This window comes from Amblyomma mixtum, chromosome 8, assembly GCF_055824585.1.
Source record: "Amblyomma mixtum isolate Tamu chromosome 8, ASM5582458v1, whole genome shotgun sequence".
NCBI lineage: Eukaryota > Metazoa > Arthropoda > Arachnida > Ixodida > Ixodidae > Amblyomma > Amblyomma mixtum.
The window spans coordinates 96,032,058-96,051,394 of record NC_143019.1 but is presented as its reverse complement, the minus strand read 5'-3'; the positions used below and the strand labels follow the sequence as shown (position 1 = coordinate 96,051,394).

The 19,337-nt window shown below is 48.9% G+C and overlaps 1 protein-coding gene across 1 annotated transcript in view; it reads left to right on the top strand.

The window, feature by feature from the left end:
- Positions 1–854: 854 nt before the first annotated feature.
- LOC149333630 (uncharacterized) overlaps positions 855–19,337 on the top strand; it is a 79,788-nt gene continuing 61,305 nt past the window's right edge. Inside the window, exons 1-3 of the mRNA XM_089557769.1 lie at positions 855–950; positions 1,158–1,253; positions 8,730–9,044. Coding sequence (XP_089413895.1) covers positions 855–950; positions 1,158–1,253; positions 8,730–9,044 — 507 coding nt within the window. The remainder of the gene's footprint in view (positions 951–1,157; positions 1,254–8,729; positions 9,045–19,337) is intronic.

The following is a 19,337-nucleotide window of genomic DNA, read 5'->3' as shown; positions in this document are numbered from 1 at the left end:
TTATCCGTGTGCTTTGCTGCGTATAATTCTGGTCGCTTCGCTAACAGTCTGGTTTGGTTTGGTTTGGTTTATGGGGTTTAACGTCCCAAAGCGACTAAGGCTATGAGAGACGCCGTAGTGAAGGGCTCCGGAAATTTCGACCACCTGGGGTTCTTTAACGTGCACTGACATCGTTAAAGAACCCCAGGTGGTCGAAATTTCCTGGGGTTCTTTAACGATGTCAGTCTCGATTAGGCTGCCGCGCTTTGCGTTCGTCGGTTGGTTGAGTGGCAGATACTCTAGACGTGTATGGTGTTGCTCTTCGTAACGCGTGTTAAAATACAGCTGACTTATCCCTGTGTGAGAAACGCAGGCAAAAGATCGTTACTGTGCTTATTGAGATTTTTACTCACATGGTCTTTTAATTGATTTTCTTTCCACGCTGTTCACGAATAGCGAGAGTAATTATGCTTACAGCCTTGGTAGCTTGTGCTGTGCGAGGCTGTTTTGCGTGCATATTTTTCTTCCCCAGACCTTTTGCACCTTGCGCGCGTTGTAAATGCCACGCGGAGCGTATAAAAGCTTTCGTTGTGTTACTCCGAGGTAGCATCAAATACAATATACATTGTGGTTATGAATTGCTTATTGAGCTGGAAGTTCGCCATGATTTGGAAATTGCGGAGAACACCAAACTGACGTGTCGACTCTTGTAAGAAAATTTTTCGCAGGGGAAGTAGGTATAATATTTTATTGTACTTTGTTATTATGACCTTTGCTCGGCAGTGCAGCTATTTAGGCCTTTATTATTATTTATTACTGGGCACGGCGGCACTACCGGCATGCGGTGGAATAATCATTTTGCCTTCATTGTGCAGATGGTCATCGGAGCGCTGCCTCCGACCAGCGCCAGCATCAGCCACTTGCCCGAGGAAAATGCCTTCGATCGCGGAATCACCACCGCCAAGTTCCACGTGCGAGACGCGCTGACACCGCATCTGGATGTTAACTGGCTACACCGATCGTCACCGGGCACATGCGCGGACCACTGCACGCACAGATCGCTACCAGCGCCACCGCAGATCAACAGTATATACTGCCTCCCCGAACATCACGATGTCACTGGGCACGGCGGCACTACCGGCATGCGGTGGAATAATCATTTTGCCTTCATTGTGCAGATGGTCATCGGAGCGCTGCCTCCGACCAGCGCCAGCATCAGCCACTTGCCCGAGGAAAATGCCTTCGATCGCGGAATCACCACCGCCAAGTTCCACGTGCGAGACGCGCTGACACCGCATCTGGATGTTAACTGGCTACACCGATCGTCCCCGGGCACATGCGCGGACCACTGCACGCACAGATCGCTACCAGCGCCACCGCAGATCAACAGTATATACTGCCTCCCCGAACATCACGATGTCACTGGGCACGGCGGCACTACCGGCATGCGGTGGAATAATCATTTTGCCTTCATTGCGCAGGTAAGAAAAGAATTTGGAAATTGTTACCGTTCAGATGACCGCTTTCTACTAGTGCTGCCGTGCCGGCAGCTTCAGAGTATAGTGCACGATACTGAAGTGTTTCTTGGAAAATTGTTGCTTTTAGGAGGTGATGTGGAAACTAACCCTGGCCCTGAACTTGCGCAGATTGCAAAACAACTAAAGGACATTGCTTGCGACATAAAAGACATAAAAGAAAAACGACTCACAGAAATAGATAAGAAACTGGATGCATTGTCAGTGTTAGAAACCAAGATTACGTCTTGCCAGAATGAATTTTCCCGCATGACTAAAATTATTGATACACTAGAAAGACGGATTGACGATTTGGAAAACCGGAGCAGAAGATCGAATCTAATAGTGTATGTCTTAGAAGAGGAGGATGAAGAGAACAGTGAAACTCTAGAGCAGGCTGTTAACACAAAAATTATTCAAGATACTCTGGGTCTTGACCAGGTCGCCATGGAACGAATTCATAGATTAGGACGACCAGAGAGCAACAAGATCCGCCCGGTTATCTTTAAACTATTAGATTCGAGACAGAAGACAGCTATATTGAAGAACGGTCGGAAGCTAAAGGACACAAGATTCTGTATTGGCGAAGATTTTTCCCCCAGAATTCGTGAAATCAGGAAAAATCTTTGGGCCAGCGCGAAAGAAGAACGCGAAAGAAAAGAAAAGGTGTCCTTGGCCTTCGACAAGTTATTCATCAACGGCCGTGCATATGTCTGGGACTATGAGAAGAATAATCGAGTACCTCTGAAGGAACATGATGGGAAGACCAAACAACCACCTCTGGAAAAAAACTCTACCGATCTAAGCCCACCAATGACTCGACGGGGAGCACGGTCAAAGAATTAACGGTTATCAATATCAATGCGAGAAGCGTTATAAATAAAGTCGAATCCCTAGAGACTGTTCTGCTTGAGCACGAACCAGATATAGTTGCGATTACTGAAACCTGGGTCTCCCAAGATGTCAGCGACGATGAAATTGCTCCACCGAACTACGAACTTGTCAGAAAGGATCGCGCCTCCCGCGGTGGTGGCGTGGCACTTATGATACAAAAGCGCATCCCATTTGTCATGCTTCCTGAAGTAACCGGCGCTGAAGCTGTTTTCTGCAAAGTTATTTGCAACAACACTAACATTATAACTGGCAGCTTCTACAGGAGCCCTTCTTCTGGACACGAATGCATATCGGTAATTCAAGATTTCCTCCAGCAATACTGTTGTAACTCGCGAATCATTCTAATGGGCGATTTTAACCTACCAGATGTCGACTGGACTACCATGCATCACACTTCAATTATCTCCGACGCTGTAATTAATTTGATGATAAACTTTAACCTCCATCAAATAGTTCTCGATCCTACACGCGTACAAGGCTCAACAAAAAACATTCTTGACTTGATTTTAATCAGTGAACATTTCCCCGTCCATCGTGTTGCAACCCACGTCATCGAAGGCATCTCAGACCATAAAATCCCAGTTTGTGAATTACCGCTACAATGCACCATGACATGCCACTGTCCAACCACCACCATAAAAAACTTTGCAAAGGCAGACGACGCAGCTATCCTAACTTATCTCGCCCATGAATTCGACAGCTTTGCCGAGAGCGCATCAGATAGATCTACAAACATAGACACTGCATGGCTTATCTTTAAACGCGCTGTACAGTACTGTATGACTTTGTCCCGCTCAAGATCAAACGCATCGCTAAAAATAACCCTTGGATCACTAGAGACGTCATTCACGCGCAGCGTCATGTAAAGAGGTTACGCAAAGCTATAAAGACCAAAGGTGGTAGTCATTTGAGGAAATCTAAATTAAGCAGTGCCGTTAAAAAGCTCAAACAGGTCACGAAACAAGCGAAAGACTACTACTTCAACGTAACTTTCCCAAGTTTTTTGAGAAATAATCCACACAGGTTTTGGAGCCATTTTCGTGGCCATAAAACGGTGCAGTCCGGTCTCTCTGTAGAAGATAAGGCCAATACTGCTAATATGTACAACGATTTCTTCTTTTCAGTCTTTACTAAAGATAACGACATCATCCCCGACTCCTGCAATTTGCCCCTGCTAAATATTGAACCTCTCAGAATTACCGATGACGGGATTTTCAATCTTCTGCTGAACCTAGATCCAAAAAAATCAACAGGTCCGGATGATATTCCAAATGAGTTTTTAAAAAGATATGCCGAATGGTGTAGCAAGTACCTTGGTATTATCTTTCGCAAGTCTATTTCATCATCAAGGCTGCCCAGAGACTGGAAAACGGCAAAGATCATACTGTAGCGCCACCGCTTCGGCACGCGGAAGACGACGAAGCGGTGGGCACGTGCAGGAGAACGCGGCTCGCGCAGAGGAGAACGCTCTGGACTTCGGCCTCGCCGGACGCTGCCGCTGCTGCTCTGTCGCTACCTCTTCTAAGGCAGCCTCAAATAAACGTGGCCGTGGTCGCCTCCTGGGCGACCTCAACACTGGCCTCCACATCGTGGTGACCCGGAGAGCCGCGCCTTCTATCCCAGCGGCGTCCCAGCATGGCAGGCTGGCAAGACCTGGATTTCAACCCCCCGCTTCCAGCGTTCCGGCCTGCAGGCGTCGGCGGGTGGTTCGCCCAACTGGAGGCTGCGATGTACTTGAACGGCATTACCATCCAGCCGTTTAAACACGCAGTCCTTTGCGACATTCTCCCGCCTGACCTCCTCTTCCGACTTGCCTGCCCTGCCTCGGGATGCCGGCCCTACGACGAGTTGCGCGCTGCCGTCCTCGTCTACTACGGCGCATCATACTACCCGCTGCCGCTCCATGACGAGGCGGACTCGCTTTCGCCACCGCCAGCGCCTGCGCCCGCACCAGCATCGCACTCGTCTTCGGCTGCATCCTCCAGAAACAGCACGCCGCAACCGTCACTGGCCAGTACTCTTCCGCCCCAGTCCAGCGTCTCCGGCCCGGTTGCTTCAACTACGACCGCACCCTCGAACTCCTGCCCTCTCGACAAGGACCTGGCTCAAGACGAGTGGCAGCCACCCGAGCTTCTCGACCCTTCACGTCTGCAGCTGTGGCCGTTCCGCCCGCACAGCCCTATGGTTTGGTTTCTGCAAGTGGACGCTCAGCTATACGTGAACGGCGTCCGATCACAGATCTGGCGGTACCTCCTCGTAAAAAGGGAGTTGCACGCCAAATTGCGGAACTCACAAAGATAGTTCAAGACCTAAAATCCAACTGCAACCCGCTGTCGAACGCTACACAAACGAACTTCTCGTTGCAGATGAGCGATGAGGAACGCTCAAACTTCAAAGCGGAAATACAACAGATGATGCAACAAATGGTGCAACAAATGATGCAACAGACAATGCATCAGGTACAAGGACAACTAGCAGAGCTACGGAGTGCTTTCCGAAAACAAAAACACACAGAGAACATTAAGGAAAAGGCCTACAACCGTCCTGCGTTAGCAGCTCTCGCCAATCCATCTACATCCCAGGGAACGGGCAATTGCACAAGCTCAAGAACCTAAATCATGGCTAACACGAACCACAGCAAACAAGACATCTTAGACATATGGCAATGGAACTGCAGAGGCTATCGCAAGAAACAAGGCCTCATCAAACAATTCATTCAGACGCAGCTAACACCACCTGACGTTATCGCACTTCAAGAAACGGGCGCGACACCCACTCTCACGGGATACACATGCTACGACAGCCACATGACGGGAAAGACAGCCATCTTAGTGAGCAAGGCAGTCATAGCCATCAATCACGACAGCATACCCGACACTGACATTGAGCATGTGATTGTAGAGATCGTACCGAAAAAGAAAAGGAAAGGGGGAAGTGTATTCATCGTCAACGTGTACAGCCCCCCGAAGCAAAGAAAAGCAAAATTTTTTGAACTTTTTCACGGTGTCCACAGACTAGCGAAAAACAACACGTTAATCATCTTGGGGGATTTCAACGCCATGGACAAGAGCTGGGGGTACCAAAAGGCCACCATTAAAGGCAAAACGCTTGCCGAGGTTGCAGATAACTTCAACTGCAACCTACTCGCGGACCCAGCAACCCCTACCAGAATTGGAAATAGCGTCAGCATCGACACCTGCCCCGACCTCACATTCGTAAGAGGACTCGGACAAACACAATGGGAGAACCTATTGGAAAATTTAGGCAGCGACCACTACATACTCAAGACGCAAGTAACCTCAGACAGGCTGAGACGCCAGTTGGGCGCGGCAAAAATAACGGACTGGAATGCGTTCCGCGAAGCATGCGACAGCAACCTTACCGAGAATGGCATACAGTCGTTAGAGGAATGGGGAAGCATGCTAAGGGATACGCAAGACAAGTACACCAAAACCATAAACCGAACAGCGGAAACACCCGAGGTGGACGGTCGGCTGCTCAAGCTTTGGGATGCTAGGCGCAGTCTCACCAGGAGATGGAAAAAACAAAAACATAACAGGAAACTCAAGCTTAAAATCGCCGAAATTACAGCGAAAGCAGAGGAATACGCCACACAGCTGGCAAAACAAAATTGGCAACAATTCAGCGATTCCCTTAGTGGGACGCTAAGCACGACACGGACTTGGCGTATCCTTAGAGCGCTCCTCGATCCGACTAAGACAAAAGCTGAAAACAATAAATCCATATACCGGTTCATTCACCACTTCGAGGGCACTGACTCGGAACTCCTCGACAGATTGCGCGCCAAATGCTTTGGGAGCACGAACCCGCCGACCTATACAGGGGAGTACCGGGGAGACGATAACGCTAATCTGGACAGACCCATCACACGAGAAGAGGTCTACGCGGCCATGCGAAACACCACCAGAAATACGGCCGCGGGAGCGGATAAAATAAACAACGCACTCATCCGCAACCTCAGCGATGCGCTGGTCGCTGAACTGACAGACTTCCTCAACAAACATTGGGAAGCTGAAACTGTCCCCGAGGAGTGGAAACATGCTGAAGTGGTGATGATACCCAAGCCAGGCAAGAAACTGCAGATAGAAAACCTCAGGCCGATCTCGCTTACGTCATGCCTGGGAAAACTATACGAGCGAGTGGTAACGCAGAGACTTCAAAACTACATGGAAGACAACGAACTGGTCCCTCACAGCATGTTCGGCTTTAGAGCAAAATTATCAGCTCAAGACGTACTCCTCCAATTATATGAAGGTGTACTTCGGAACGTTCCTCGGGACGGAGAAAACGTGATAATGGCCCTAGACATCAAAGGGGCTTTTGACAATGTGAGCCACGAAGCAATCCTTACGGGCCTGGACAACCTGAACTGCGGGCGCAGGATTCACAGCTTCGTCAAAGCATTTCTATCCAACAGAACTGCAACCATCGGTATAGGAGAACTTCGGTCCGAGAAGTTTCGAACGCCTAACAAGGGAACACCTCAAGGGTCGGTCATTTCACCCACGCTATTCAACGTGGCCATGATCGGACTGGCGAAGCAACTAAAAGAAATTGACGACATCCACCATGCCATTTATGCCGACGACATCACAATATGGACTAACACTGGCTCACTCGGCGAGAAAGAGGATAGGCTACAAGAAGCGGCCACCTGCGTTGAAAACTATGTCAAAGCAAGAGGGCTAGCATGCTCGACCGAAAAATCTGAGCTCTTACGGGTTTGGAGAGGAAAACGGAACCGAACAGTCCCTACCAGTAAAGAACTTCGACTACAAGTTTACCTCGAAGGAGAACCAATACCAGAGAAGACACTCATACGGGTACTAGGGATGTGGATACAGTCAAATCAACGCTGTACTCACACCCTTGCGCTATTAAAGGCATCTACACTTCAAGTGGCCCGCATGATTACGCGCATCTCACACAGACGTCATGGCATGCGCGAAGAAGACACACTCAAGCTGGTCAGGAGCCTAGTGGTCAGCCGGGCGACATACAGTCTCCCGTACTACAATCATATCAAAAGTGAAATACAACAGGCGGACGCGATTTTACGCAAAGCGTATAAAACCGCGCTTCGGCTACCCCATAACACCTCAACTGAAAAGCTCTTAGCCTTGGGACTGCACAACACGTTCGAGGAATTACGGGAAGCGCAGCATGTTGCCCAAATGCGCAGACTACAGCAGACCTCCACAGGCAGAGTTCTTTTAAAGAAACTGGGCTACACCGAACAAATTCGAGAAATATTGAGAACTAAAACGATCCCCGATGAGTACCGCAGCACGCTCAGGGTGGCACCAATACCAAGAAACATGGACCCGAACCTCCACAAAGACCGAAGAGAGGCAAGGGCCGACCGCTTACAGAAAACACACGCATCCCAGGATACAACAGTGTATGTCGACGCTGCCACATATGCCATGACTAGGGGACAAGGCACCAACAACGCAGTGGCAACTGTAGTCAACTCGGAATTACACGAGATTACCAGCGCCTCCCTGCAAGACTGCACGATAGCTGAGGCTGAAGAAGCGGCCGTCGCTCTAGCGGCAGCGGAGGGCTATCGGACTGGGCGGTCACTGACAATTCTTACTGATTCACAAGCAGCCTGCCGCAACTATCTTTGCGGCAGAGTAGGTCACAGAGCGCTCCGCATACTCCGCTCTGTAGACTGCAAGACGCAACAAACACATGCAAAACCACACAAGCCGATCAAACATAAGATCATCTGGGTACCGGGGCACACGGGGGTGGCAGGAAACCAAGAGGCAGACAGGATAGCTCGAGGATATACTAACTACCGAGCATCCAACGTCAACGACCTTGAGGAATCCCTGCCAGTACCTCAGGAATACTCGGCCATACTCAACAACTACAAAGGCAGCAGGATGCGGTACCCACCACCGCACAAATCTTTAAACAAAGAAGAGGCTGTCACATGGAGACAACTGCAAACGGGGTCATATGCAAATCTAAACACACTAAGTAAAATTCACCCCACACTTTACGCACACAATTGTCCGTGGTGCCATGAAAAACCTACACTGTATCACATCACATGGGCATGTCAGAAAGTCGACATCGTCCCAGTTATACAAAACCCCAGTGTGGAGCAATGGGAGGGTCTGCTCTCCAGCGACTGCCGCGATGACCAGATCGGTTTGATACGGCGAGCTCAGCTGACGGCAGCATCCAGTGGAGCCCTGGAATAGGGGCAACCGACCGTTGCGGATGGACTCATCTGACCACATAAAAAAAAGCACTTGTGCTAGAGCCAAATAAAGTTATCCTATGCCCGCCGATCTCTTTACCCAGCTTGACCTTCCGCTGCCGGGTGAACACCCTTACGATGACTTGAAGGACGCCTTCTTCAAGTTTTTCGGCTCAAACCTTCCCCGTCCTGCGTCCCACGCGGTACAACAAGCTTCGGCTCTAGACGCCGATCCACGTGCGAGCACCCGTCCCACGACTCCTGCCCAGCCCTGCTTGCCAGCTGTGGTGCCTGCCTTGGGACCACCACCAGAAGAGGTCTCTCTCGACACGTGCCCCACCTCTTCGGAGAGTAACCCGACCTGCGCCGCAGCCCCGCTCCTCGTCACATGTTCGCCTGTCCCCTCATGCCTCTCTCCGGTGAGCCCATCTGTCCTTCCTGTCGCGGGGCACGCATGCACGCCACACCAGGACCCTGTCGCTGCTAATGCGCAACCCGCACTGCTTCCCACGGCTCCCTGGTCATCTGCCGGCTTCGCAAGTGACTCTGCCTCTGCGCCAAACGAGACAGTCACCGAAGGTGGCATGCATGCGACATGGACGCGCCTCAGCGGGCCCCCTCCAGCACCGCCTGTCGTAGCAGCACCAACGCACCCCGTTTCTTCCGACGCTCACGTGCCGGATTTGCGCCCTCCTCCTGCATCCACCGCTGCCACTACCCAAGCAGTCCCGGCTTTCCAATCGGATGGCAGCCGCCCGTTGCTCGCTCCGCCTTCGCCTGCCATGCCGTTGCTTCGCCGCCACGAGCGACTGCGCCATCGCCTCCGCTTCTACCACTGCTGCTGTATCAGGCGGCCCCTACTACCCCGCCGGCTGGGGCGACGCACTTCACACGCTCGGACATCTGTACGTTGGTTGATGTTCAGGCCATCCTCGAGCCCACTGCCACCACTACTAGTTTCTCTAAAGACTGCTTTACGACCATCTCGTCGACGCTTACTGGGTGACTTTTCCTGTCTGCTGTCCCTGTCCTCGCCTTCCCCTTTCTGCCTCCCTCGCCCATTGCGAAGCAGCCAGGCTCGACCGCCTGAGCTTTGTTCTCCAGCCTGACTGCCTTCCCGGACTACCGACCTGAACTCACCGGCCTTTCGTTCCCAGTTTTCTTTTGTTCCACCCTCTCCTCTCGTGTTTTCTGTCCCTTTCGCACAAACCGGACGTTCGTGCTGGGTGGGGGCCTCTGTAGCGCCACCGCTTCGGCACGCGGAAGACGACGAAGCGGTGGGCACGTGCAGGAGAACGTGGCTCGCGCAGAGGAGAACGCTCTGGACTTCGGCCTCGCCGGACGCTGCCGCTGCTGCTCTGTCGCTACCTCTTCTAAGGCAGCCTCAAATAAACGTGGCCGTGGTCGCCTCCTGGGCGACCTCAACACTGGCCTCCACAATACCTATTCATAAATCAGGGGACACTACCTCACCCTCAAACTATAGGCCAATCTCTCTTACAAGTACATCATGTAAAATTTTGGAACACATAATTTCGAAGCACATAACCGCATTCCTGGAGCGCAATAGTATATTGACACCCCATCAGCATGGATTCCGACGCGGGTTATCAACCGTTACTCAACTAACAGAGGTTGTACACGATCTAGCACTTAATATTAATAACTGTAGCCAGACAGACATAATATTGCTCGATTTTTCAAAGGCATTCGACTCTGTATCACACAATAAGTTGCTAGGAAAACTAAAAACTGTTATCGGGGAAGGCGACTTACTATCTTGGTTAGATTTTTTGTCAAATCGGTCTCAGTTTGTGGTTTTTGAGTATGTTTCATCCAAAACAGTTCCAGTAACGTCGGGCGTTCCTCAGGGATCAGTCCTTGGTCCATTGTTATTTCTGCTCTTCATCAATGACATAACTAATGATATTGATTGCAACATTAAGCTCTTCGCAGATGACTGCATTCTTTACAAAACTATTAACAACCGCGAAGACCATCTGTCGTTAAACAGTTCTCTAAAAAAAATAACAGAATGGTGTAACACGTGGCAAATGACAATAAACACTAAAAAATCCGTTTGTATGACAGTAACAAGAAAAAAATTCCCGTTTTGCTTTTCTTACTCTGTAAACGGCGTTCCATTAGCGAAAACTAAACATCATAAATATCTAGGTATTACGCTGTCTTCTGACCTGAGGTGGGACTCTCACATTGCTAACATCACGTCTACTGCTTTACGGAAACTTCTCTTTATCAGGAGACGCTTGCGGTCCGCACCAGTATCTTCTAAACTCCTTGCCTACAAAACCCTTGTAAGGCCAGTCTTAGAATACGCGAACACAGTCTGGTTCCCCCAATCAATAACTAACATCACAAAACTTGAGGCTATACAACGCAAAGCCCTACGAATAATTCACAATAAATACAAGCGCACAGATTCCCCAACATTGCTTGCAGCTTCATCCGGTCTCCAAACATTATCCGCAAGAGCAAAACAAGCGCGCTTAAAATTTTTGTTTCAATTATTACACGAGCAGTACAGGATAGATGTGAAAAAATACGTGACGTACTCACAATCGCCACCTTCACGGCACAAACATACGAACACACTAACCGAGTATATGTGCCATAATGACACGTTTAGGCATTCCTTTTTTCCTCTCTCCATTAGTGAATGGAATCGCTTGGATCGTGCCATCACCTGCACTCAATCCTTATCATCATTCGTGTCACAGATAGAGCATTTGTCGTAATGCACAGTGGCGATGCAGCAACCGTGACTGCAAATCTAGACAAGAAGACAACCCCTTCTAACTTGTCATGTATGCGATTTTGAGTGCATTTTGAAATTGTGCCTACCATTGTCGAAGATCTGTTCTGTATATCCTTTTGCTATGGCCAATTCACTTTTCCCTACCTTTGTTTTGATGCTATGTTTGCTGCCTTTGAATAATATGTTTATATTTGTTTTTTTTTCACTGTACTAATTGCCCCTGCTACGGTCTTGCAATAAGACCAGCAGTATTGCAAATAAATAAATAAATAAATAAATAAGAATAATTTTATTGTTATTATTACGATTATTATTCTCCTGGGGCACGTAACTAAGTTTATGGGCAGGGTTGAATAAGTCCAAAGTCCTGCAGAAGAGTTTCTGGTTCCCTCACTCTGCAGTTGTTTCATGCAGTCAGGCAAAGAGACCTCCGCGCTGTGGGAGAGTCAAGCAAGAATGCAGAAAAAGTTCTACAACACTATGAAGTAATCTTTGTAAAGAGCAAACAGTAAGTGACACAGGACAATAAAGATTGTTGACCCCGCAGTGTTTGCGAGAAGTGGTTTATTCAGGAAACAGCCAGTTGCATGGATCACAGTTCATACAAATCAAAAGGACCCGTGCAGTGGAGGTACACAAACACAAAATTAGTCAAGTACTCCAAAATTTGAAAAAAAGGTGCGGGCTATCGAACAAAAATATTCCATACAGCGAAAACCTGACCAATGTCTGGACAGGGTTTAAAAAGCAGTGCATTTTAGGTGAACAAAATGAAATTCCTGGGACATGTACTAACAATGACAGGACTTGAAACAAACAAATTCACACTTAACTGAGGAAGAGCAAGCTTGAAATCATCCACACTCCCCCAGAAATTAAGGACAAAGCATAGAGCACTGGCTACCTCAACACTGGCACTGCAGCACTGCGCAACATGTCAGAACGCCCACAGATTGGCAGTAATGCAAGACAACACCAAACCAGGACTTCCTTTTCAGGATATGAAGATCAGACACCCAAACATACCATTTCCAACCCTCACACACCAAATGAGGCCCATTCATAGGGGTGTGTGAGCGTTCGAAATTCTTGTACAGCAAATTGAATACAGTCCTGTTCAATTACTTGAATGATTCAAACAGTACATGTTCAAAATTATTTTAAACAAATCGATTTTGCTCTCAAATTTTGAGATACTTTTCGAATAAATGACACAACGCTAGATTAAGCTCCACTTTTTTTTTCGTCAATGAATCTTATCCTCCAGAAACTGCACACATTGGCGACGTGTACCACTGTTCATATTCTAATTTCAAAAAGCACTATTTGCACTCCTTTACAAATTCTGCTTCTATACAGACACCATTAATCCGAGCACGCACAACACCACCACCACCTCCACCTCCGCCGCCACCACCACGTCCTTCACATCCACCTTACCACCTACACTACAAGTTACTGTCTCATACAATTTCATGCTAATCAGCATGTGCTTTTACACACATGCACATAGCACATCAAAAGTGATCAGAGCATGCCGAGGAGTCCCTTCTCTTACCTCAGTAGACTGATGAACACACAAAAGCCCACATGCACACATATTTTCACCTTTCCAATCACACACTTGCGACTCGCGATATATCCCTTCGCCTGGCTACAAACAAGTTCATGGGATTGAACTCGCAGTGCTACGGAGGTGAATGAAGGACTACGTGGTCATGGGTAGCTGCCAGGGTGATGATGCGGTACACAACGCTGGGTCTGCTTACCTTTTGAGAAAGCTCCAGCAGATCTTCTCTCACCATGTCCTGTGACCATAGAACACCTTTCTTTGTGAGCCAAAGCTCAATATCAGCTTTTCGGTGAACTACTTCTGAAAGTAGTTGCCATCCATCTCAGTGTGGTAGTCAGCGTGGTTTCCCTTTTTTGCCCTGAAGAAGTCAGCAGCGTCTTGCACGAATACTGTTGCACTGCTCGCAGCATGTACAAGGACCAAACGGGCCCCTTTGCCTGAAGGCGCAGCCAATCCCGTTAGACCTTTCAGGAAGCCATTCTGAGATGACTTGACAGTCTTGCCGTGCCAGACGTATTCTTTCGTGTGCCCTGCGCTGAACCAGGTTTCATCTAGGTAGATGATGCACCTGTAAATGCAAAACAACCGGGTGCACGAGTTAATGCTAGTAAGTAAACAAACACACTGCAGCATGTAAGTAGACAACGCACTGCAACAAACACACTGCTGACCACTGTCTCACAAACAGCCGCTCAAGGACAATCGAAAAAAAGGATTATCTCGGCTTTATTCCTCCCTTGTTCGGGCTTATATTTCACGCCCAGGCGGCATTTGGTAGCCAGTTTATATTCGCTATATGTTTGCATGGGGTACCGGACTAACTCGGCATCATCTGAAATCTCTTCTCTTGCGGTGACTGCGTGTACAGTGTACAGTTCGTGTTCATTCGTTCCTGCGGAGACGACTAAATGGCACTACCCTTTGCAGTGCTAGGACATTTTTGGCAGTTTTGTTTTTTTTTTTTTGCTTGCCGCACCAGTTGGGACTTAGCGATTCAACCTGCCCATGCAGACACGTGCCCCACCCAAACGTAGCGCAAAACTGGCATTGAAGCATCACCTCTACGCTAAAGATCGGCAACAACAACGTGGTTAAGACGATTTCTTTTAAATGTGTTATTCGGAAGCAACACTCACTGTTCCGACTGCGAGGTTGCAACGCTAACATCAAGCTGTATATGAAGCCAGTCTAAGCGTGCTCCATAAGAAAATAGACAAGGAACGACTCGTACCTGCCCTGTTCTTGGAATTCCTTGATCGCCCGTAGGTACGCCTGCGACGCCAGGCAGTGACGTCACTTCTCTCGATTACCGCAAGCTTGCGTTTTCTTTTTTCAAATGTGAATCCGATGTCCTTCACCAACCTCCGCAATGTGGTTTTCTTGAAGTTCGGCAGGTCGTCGTCCTCATTGACAGCCTTTAGCACACTGTCCAGTGTTGGGACTTCCCTCTTCGCGTGCATACCGTGCACTTTAAGACGGATGGCATGGACTGTGAAGCTGTCATTCTTGACTCTTCGCGAGCTTGAAATCTTCACGTCGCGAGGTCTTTGCTTCACAGACCCCTGAGGCCCACACAGGCGCTCCCCCTTGATGTTGGCAACGGTACGGGGAGTTACTCCGGTGTCCTCGCTCGCAGCACTCAGAACTTCCCGAACAGACCTCTCCTGAAAGCGGATCCTGGTATGGAAGTACAAAACTGCAATCACTTGCTTGGCGTGCCTTAATAGCTTGGATGTAGGAATCTTCGTGATGATGCGTACAGGAGAGGTGACCGGGGCCGCTGAGCTAGACGCCATTTTCTTATAAGTGAAATGTAGCCGAAAAAAGTAAACACGGCGGCCAGGGTTGCGGAGACAGCTAAAACGTGAATTGGAAAAAGGCGACCAAAGCAAAATACAAAATCACTGATCTTGAGAGCGTTTTTTGTCACGTTGATGACAAATGTATTATCCACGAAACCTGGTAGCAAAGCATTTGTTATTTTTCGCTCACCACTAGCAACGCACTGTTTTGTGTCCCGGATGCAGCTTGCGCAAAAAAGAGCGCTAGCTTTGGTTGCGTTGCACCTGGTGTATGAAACGGAGTCGAGTCATTATGGAGAGCGCCAAAGAGGCGACAACGAAAGAACGAAGCGAGTAAGAGACAATGCGCTCGGTTGCTTTCGCAATTCAACTAGGGTTAACTAGAGCTAAACCACAGCCAATTTTTTTGGGTGCGTTATCATTGGTGGTTCCGCCATTATTCCAGGTTAAGAGGAACATCAGCAACTTTCCCTTTGCATCAGCTTCTAGTACCTGACTGCGAGATGACATGAAGGAATGATGAGATGAATACTAGATGCAGCCCCTATTCCGGGGTCCCATTCGCAAGCAACGCCGCCCTCGTCCATTGAACCGGCGCCTCCTTAGGAGGCGGTGATTGAACCAAGGCGTTTTCAGTCTCTAGGTCTTGACAGCCGAGCAGAGCTGCCTCCCAGTCCGTGAAGTCGCCAAGCGGCCGTAAGACGCACTCAGCAACCGAGCAATTCGTGTTCATACACCCGCCACTGGCTACTACATTCGTATCAGAACGGTAAGCAACCGCTTCAACCAGAGCGTTATGGGTGGTGTCAAGTGATCCTTATTTGAATATAGCTTACGTTCCCCTCTTAAGGCACAGCTGTCTACCGAGATGCGAGACAAGTACTGCCCATCTCCTTTCCTCAAAAGCAATTTTTATACCGAAATAGTGCTGCAACCCTTCCTTGTACACCCCTGCGAGTGGTATCATACGGTTTCTCGTTGCATATAGGCATATGGTTTATGGGGGTTTAACGTCCTAAAGTGCCTCAGGCCATGAGGTGGTGGTGAAAAAGGTTTTTAATACGGAAACAGAGTTTGGGGGTCAGAAGATCCCGGTATAGACCGTTTTCGGCGCGAGGAGGAAAATAGCCTCGAATCGGCGCGCGCGCGCCGCCGCTTCTCCTCCTCCTCTCCTCCTGGTATGCGCGGGCGGCGAAGTACGCGTTGAGTGACGTTCGTATCCTGCTGTATTGTGCACGAGAGAACAGCTTTTACGTGTTTTGACGCTGACTGTGAGCATGAATCGTGAGCCGAGGTCATCAGGATATCACTGTGCTGTCGTTGGCTGCACCGACAACTATCGCAAGCGGAAAAAACTAGCCGCAGAGCCATGTGCACAGCATCAACAGCCGCGCCGTCAGTGCGGCTGCGGCCTGTTACATCTGCATCGCTTTCCGTCAGATGAAGACGAGTGATGTCTTTGGCTGGCTAGCGTTAACAGAGAGGACTTTTTGCCTCCTTGAGGTCACATGCTTTCTTCTCCAGCAAATAAAAAATGATGTGTGGCATCCGGACGTGCGGCCACTTCAGTCAGTGAAATCACTTGGATGCTTGTACAGCTTGTGACCTGTAAACAAGTATGAAGATCACAAAATCAGAGCAATGGCAGTAGAGAGCTCAGATAAGCAGAAAAAAGACATATCGAAAGTTTTTCTTGCACGCTAAATATGACACCAAATGATACGCGATATTACAGCACTGGCGAGTAAGCAATGTTGTTGCAGCAGTGTGGTTACCGCGAACAACAGGGTCTAGGCAGAAGCAAAAGAGCGTGCTCACTGTACCAGTCGTCAAGTTATCAAAATCCGTAAAACTTGTGTGAAGACGCGTAGCGTGCTTACCGACGACTGCAAACGCGCTTGCTCACCAAAGCACAATCGAGCTGCGGGTGGCGTGGCGAATTTCTACTGCCTCGTTGCAATTACCACTGCAGCCTCTCATCTTTCTCTGTTTAGTGCGGACATTTATTTAGGGCCACCCCACTTTTCTTTCGACAAGTGAAGAGTGGACATGTACGCGAAAAAAAGTCGCGAGGCAGCGAGAACGACCACTGCTCGCGCTCGCTCGGTGGCCAAGCCCCCCAAAGAAGCAACGGTGACATACACGATGTCAACTAGCGTAGACAGTGCTTTCGTTCGGTGCCTGCAGGCTCTGGCTTAGTAAACATCTCGCACCTGCCGCCTAGATCTGCTCGTAGGCGATCATTTATCTCGAAGTGATAACCAGCTGAAATGCAGAGAGGACGCCAGGCATCAAACGCCTGAATCTGGCACGACGCGTATCTCGCTCAGAAGTGCACTGTAGTACCTGCCTGAAATTGTGAAGCGTATACGGCTCAGCTTTCACGAAAGGAATTCATCACTGCGAGTGGTCTAACAATACAGTTCGCATCTGCGCACCACGCACACTTAAGCTAACTTAAGCTTAAGCTAAGTGAAGTGCGGCTAACGTAACATTCCTGAAGTGACTTTGTTATACTGGCTGGTAATCGTAGCCTGTCGAACTCAATCAGATAGCATAAAAGAGGCTTGGCGGCTGCCTGTGTCGCTTCTTCGACCGCCGTCGTAGATAGCGGTGCGACCATTGCTGTGCACTAGACCAAACAAACAACTCGTAAACAAATTTCGATTACCCAGGTCAATCATCGGAACGACGGTGGAAGTGCCTCCTGCCCCAATATCCGATGAAGTTCCGGCCATCACTCAACCAAACGGCGGCAGTCTTGCTCGAAAATCGTTTCCTGTCACCCAGGCGCTTTTCTAGTACACAGACAAAAAAAAAGAAGCAGCTCCGAAACGCCAATTTACGACGCCGCCGTAATGCACCGTGGGCGCAGCACAAATGCGCTCGCGCATACCAGCATGGCGCTAGGGACAAGAACAGAACATTGACGGCGCCACCTCAAAATGGCGGCGCCCTAGATGAAATGGTCTATATGGTTAGTATCCTTAGTCGGGAACCCCGCACGACGAGGCCCCGCCTCGCGCCCGCTTTACTAGAGCCCTTTGGGACTCCAGTGTGTAGCAGTTGAGGAGGGCAGTCTGCCAAGCCTCTTGGAGGGGAGAGGGGGAGGCGATGATTCTTAATACATCCCCAGACCATGTGAAAGATATCGCAGATCTCTCCACAGTGCGGGCAGCGCCCATCTATGTTCAGATCAGAGTTTGGCGATGGCAGGACAGAGAACAGTTGCTGTCTGCAGGCGCCATAGAGTTCACTCCTCCGCCTCACTCAGGCCCTTGGCAGGTGCCGGGTAGAGGCGCTGGCTGTCGCACTAATGAATTAAGATTTCGTGGAAGCGTAGAAGCGGTTTATGAGCTTCTGAGCCAAGACAGCTAGGATGAGGAGCCCGGTGTGTTGGCGCTCGGACGGCCGCATCATCAGCCTCATTGCCTCGTAGACTCTGGTGGCCAGTAGCCCAGATCAGATTTGTGCGAGTTGGACCGGCGAGAGTCCGGCGAGAGACTCCTGAAATTTCGACCACCTGGGGTTCTGTACCGTGCACTCACATCGCAAAGCACACAGGCCTCTTGAATTTCGCCTCCATAGAAATTCGACCGCTGCGGCCGGGATCGAATCCGCTTCTTTCGGTCACACGATATTTTTAATAATAATAATAACAATAATAAATTGTTTTATTTCATCTTTTCTGTGCAGATGCGGACCAGCAAAAGCCTCAGAAGGCTTGAGTGACAGTGCCCGGCAGCAGACAGCATATCAGTCATGCACCGAGCAGACAAGTTGCAAAACAACAAAGCAAAGATGTTAGGAAAAAAAGGAACGGGAGCAAAAAAAGGGGGGGGGGGGGGGGGCGTGAGAAGAAGAAAATAAATGGATTCCAGAAGAACGAACGCAAAAATACACACAAAGAGAAAACAAAAACATCTGAAAATATGGCATCAAACAGAATACCGGAACTAAAAACGTAATTTAACAAGGCAAGCTTTCACTATCTTTGTGGAATTAGCATAAAGTGTTTCTTTGGGCAACCGGTAAAGAGCAGAGGGAAAATAATGTTTTCGAATACGCTTCCACAACAGGTTCGCACTGTAGGCACGATAATACAGTCGCGATTTCACAGATCTTTAACAGGAACATAAGGTGCACAAAAATCATTAGTCCAGATGTGTTTAAAAAATACAGTTTCTGAAAAGAGATGAGAAAAGTCAGGCATATGTAAAACTTCAAAAACACTTTTAGCTAAATCTCGTGACTTACCATGCAATACAGATTTGAGGGAGGATTTAAGTATGCTGTTGACCTTCTTTCGCCAGAAGGCAGAGCACAAATAAAAGTAGCAAATACCATAGCGTAACACACTGTAGGCTAAGGCGTATATTATTTGCTTTCGCATATCCATAGGCCAAAGGGACTTAACAGAGTGCAGCAAACACGCAACTTTCCGGAGCTGAGAACAGACAAAAGACAAATGGGTATTCCAAGACATGTCGGAATTGAAGACTACTCCTAAGTATTTGACCGTTGACACAGGCATGATTGATGGACATTTGCAATGAGCACA